This window comes from Magnolia sinica, chromosome 15 (assembly GCF_029962835.1).
Source record: "Magnolia sinica isolate HGM2019 chromosome 15, MsV1, whole genome shotgun sequence".
Classification (NCBI taxonomy): Eukaryota; Viridiplantae; Streptophyta; class Magnoliopsida; order Magnoliales; family Magnoliaceae; genus Magnolia; species Magnolia sinica.
The window spans coordinates 1,730,049-1,734,116 of record NC_080587.1 but is presented as its reverse complement, the minus strand read 5'-3'; the positions used below and the strand labels follow the sequence as shown (position 1 = coordinate 1,734,116).

At 40.1% G+C, this 4,068-nt stretch overlaps 2 protein-coding genes across 2 annotated transcripts; one reads left to right on the top strand and one right to left on the bottom strand.

Annotated features, from left to right (window-relative positions):
- Positions 1-710: 710 nt before the first annotated feature.
- On the bottom strand, positions 711-1,964 carry LOC131227606 (protein ABIL1-like). Its single transcript, XM_058223409.1, has one exon. The coding sequence runs from the start codon at positions 1,788-1,790 to the stop codon at positions 888-890; it is 903 nt and encodes a 300-aa protein (XP_058079392.1). The 5' UTR covers positions 1,791-1,964; the 3' UTR covers positions 711-887.
- A 1,057-nt stretch (positions 1,965-3,021) lies between these two features.
- LOC131228059 (RING-H2 finger protein ATL80-like) lies at positions 3,022-3,585 on the top strand. The gene has a single exon (XM_058223889.1). The coding sequence runs from the start codon at positions 3,022-3,024 to the stop codon at positions 3,583-3,585; it is 564 nt and encodes a 187-aa protein (XP_058079872.1).
- Positions 3,586-4,068: the final 483 nt, after the last annotated feature.

Below are 4,068 nucleotides of genomic sequence, written 5' to 3'. Positions count from 1 at the left end.
AATTATGATCAACAACGATCTATTCATTGCTCAGGTCAAATCTTATGGCGAGTATTAAAGTCAATGGAATCTCTAAGCTCGTTGGCAAGAAGGCCCTGGTGGCCTTCCATTCGAAGCTAAAAGTTCTTCGTAGAGGTTTGACAATGTCACCATGGAATCAGGTGGTAAGCTAATTAATTCGAATCTAATCGATCCAAGTTGACTTACAACATTGCACTAGTCAACAATGGATGGGGTAGATTGAATAAAAACTAAAATAAATGCTTATGGCAGACAAAGGATAGGTAACCTAGCATTGAAAGAGTAGTGTTGTATTGGAATAGTGTGGGCCAACAGCTCTTCATTCTTCACTAGATTTATAGGGATTCAAAGTAGTTTTTTAGATACTCATATTGGCATCAATCTCCACGGTCTTCTCTAAATTAACGCCCAATTAGCAAATGTGATCGATTATACTTGTAACTCAAGATAAATTTTCAAGATCTTTATATAATCACCAATTATCTAGCAGATGTAGCCAATTATATTTCTATCATGAGATGGGCTTTCGTGATATCTGCATAATCAACTTTTTTATTTTTTATTTTTACCTCCAATGGCAACCCAAATCTCCATTAGAATGAAGAATATTTACACTGCATGGTAACTAAATAATACAATTAGAGAGAGAGAGAGAGAGAGAGAGAGAGAGAGAGAGAGAGAGAGAGAGAGAGAGAGAGAGAGAGAGAGAGAGCTTCTAAAACAGTTAGCAGGAATACAGAGATTGGAAAAGGAATGGACAATGTCCGCCCGTACAATTAGAGAATACAAGGCCGATATTAAGAAAAGATTACCCAGGCAAATAAATTCTATCGGCAAGCATTTCACTTGCTTCAAAAAGGAACTGATCAAGAGATAGAGCTCTTCGGCTTTGCTGATTTGTTTTTGGCAAAGAAAGCCGACAACATGCTCTTGCTGTGAACAGGCGGACGGGAGACATCACGCCGACCTGAAGTGTCAAAGGATCTGAAGGCCAGCAATGCCTTAGTGCCCTCTGATGTGTCCATCCGTGTGGCACCCAATGTACGCAGAATTGCACTGGACGCAGGACCTCCACTAGCTGGATGACGATGATTTAATGCAGGTGTGGATGAAATAGCCTCAACAGATTCCAGCAGATAGAAGACTTCAGAAGTTGGTCCAGAAGCTCCATGGTCTCCCTTGCCTTGAGATGCCTGCAGGGTGCCATTCGAGGCAGACTTTGTTTCTGAGGCTAAATTCCAGGAAAGGGTTTTTGATGCAGGAGTTTCTGAAGGATGAGGGCGTAGTTTTGCTTGTATGTGCTTTTGCCTCAAGTCAGTCGGTGGCTGTGGATTAAACTGCACCTTTTTGTTGACAGAATTTGGTAAAATGTAATGCTTGTGGTGCCTTGGGATGATTGTCACCAGTTTCTGCTGCCTGAGACCTTCTTTATCCGTGTAAGTTTGGCAAGTAAGAAGTTGCTGATTGAGATATGAAATCTTTAGCCCCACAGTAGAGACATCTGATACTTCTTGCTCAAACAAGTCATTTAATTTGTAAGCAACAGTGCCAAGATGATCAACAGCATTAACGAGAGCTCTTACTGCATAATCTTTCAGGTTATCCAGTACCATCTGTTTCTGCTCACTATCAAGATAAGACTTTTCACAATACTCCGCAGCGGAGTAAAGCTGAGGCCTCATGTTCTTCAGTTCCTGCAAGGCATTAATGAAGCTCTTGCTTCTTTCCATGGAGACCTCATCGTAGGTCATGGCCGGATTTTCCAGCATTTTCCCTCTTTTCTTTTCTTTTTTTTTTTTTTTGCGAAAAAAGGATTTCCCAGATGATCTTTTAATGCGAGAAAGAAAGGATGAATTAATAGAGGGAAGGAGAATCTATTTTAAGGGAGTAAATGAGCGTTGGTATTTTGGTGGGAAAGCCATAAAAACAGAGAGAAGCCAGAGTGAGGTATCTGCATAATCAACTTGCTACCACCATGTGTCATTATTGATAACCACCTTACCTAATAATGTATTTATAATCATTTCACTCACACCTCCACATAAATGTAGCCATTTGTCTTCTGTCATATGTCATGAGAAAGATTACAACAAGCTAAAAAAGCAGTAGTGAATATTGGATCTAATGCATCAAAATTAAACATAAACTTTATTATATATTTTAAAAATAATAATTATTCTGATATTGAAAAAAGGTTTGCCAATTAATATAAGCTTATATTGTTAAACCACCACACCAGTTTTTCGTACGTCTAATCTATTATATTGATAGCTCGACCTTACAAATGTCCTTATCCACATGGCACAACTGAAACGGGAACGGATTGGCTACTCCCCCTCCCACCAGCCAAAGGCTGATGGTAGGTGCTCTGTGGGCCCCATCATGATGTATGTGTTTCATCCATGCCGTCTATCTATTTTTCCAGATCATGTTATAATACAAAAAAAAAATTGGGTATATCCCGATCTCAAGTGGACCACATTACAGGAAAAAGTGTTGAATGAGCGTCGACCATTAAAAACCTTTTGGGGGCCATACAAGTTTTGGATCAATCTGATCTTTGTTTTTTCCATTAACCTGGGCCCGTATGACCTAATCAACAGATTGGATGTCAAATAAACAGTACAGTGTGCCTTAGGAGGATTTTGATGGTGGATATCCAATCACTATTGTTTTCCTGTAGTGTGGTCCACCTAAGATTTATATCCCTCTCATTTTTGGGATCAAGCCCTGAATTGATCTGTAAAAATGGATGAAAGGAATGGATGAAACATATACATCATGGTGGGGCCCACAGAGCACCGACCATCAGCCACGGGCTGGTGGCAGGGGGAGTAGCCAATCCGTTTCCAACTCAAACCTAGCTGGAAACTAATGTCCAAAGACCCCATGGGTGACCAAAACCAATGGAAACCAGACCCGAGCACATATTCATCACTTGACCAGGAATCATCTAACTCCTTTAGAAATTTTCGACCAACGTTTTTGAGTTTTCAATCTATGGAAATCCCATCACTCTCAATTTCCCAACTTCTCTTTCCCTTACTCCTCCTTTTCCTCAGCATTTTGGTCTTCTTCCCAAAATTCACCCATCGATCTGCATCGTTCATTTTCCATCTCCTCTCAAGGACCCACTTCACATGGCGATCTGATTCGCCGTTTCATGGGCCCCAGTCCCAACCATCTGACCATGAGATACCTGCGGTCGTTGACCAGATTGTGCCTACATCTGCTGAAGAACTCAACGTGGTCCACTTCAGGGGCGGTCGACCGGAGTCTGATGAACAAGAAGAGTGTGTTGTATGTCTAAGTAAGATTGAAGAAGGAGAAGAGATTAGAGAGCTGAGATGTGAGCATCTCTTCCATCGAGCTTGCTTGGATCAATGGATTGGATCTCGTCATGGGACGTGTCCCATTTGCCGTGGGTCCCTCCCTTTGAAAATTGTGGAGAAGATGGGTGGCAGCAACGAAGACGACGTTGAAGATCTCATGTCTCAGTATTCTTCCTTTCTTGGTTCCAGTCTTCATACTGTATATAACTCATTGCCGCGACAGCAGCCTTAGCGGCAGCTATTCCGTCTTTCTACCAATGATTTGTTGCAACTTGAATATTATTGTAATGAATTAGATTGGAAAATCACGAAACATCTTGATATCTGGAGCAACCAAACGTGCACTAAACAATGAGATGGTGGTCATGCAGACTTCTTTGCAAAACCTATTTGTGATGATCTTGGATTTTTATTTTTATTTTTTCATGCGTTTTTCTTTCTCCTTATTTTTTATTTTTTATTTTTTCAGAAAATTTTGTAAAAACTACTTAATTAATATGAAATTTACATTCTGATACTTTTTTTTAAAAAAAAAATTTATCAAAAATCAGGTGTGTTAGCACATGTTAGGTCAGGAACTAAAAAATCAGCTTCATCTGTGATTCAAGTGGATCACATGATTGGAAATGGTATACAGCCCAATGGTGGTCCTCCAAATTATTTCTATTAGTGGCCACGCGAATCATGGATAGTTATGATTTTTCCGATACAAGCC

Bases quoted from the DNA above. Each gene is read 5' to 3' on its own strand.
- LOC131228059 (XM_058223889.1), top strand. From the start codon at position 3,022: ATGGAAATCCCATCACTCTCAATTTCCCAACTTCTCTTTCCCTTACTC.
- LOC131227606 (XM_058223409.1), bottom strand. From the start codon at position 1,790: ATGCTGGAAAATCCGGCCATGACCTACGATGAGGTCTCCATGGAAAGA.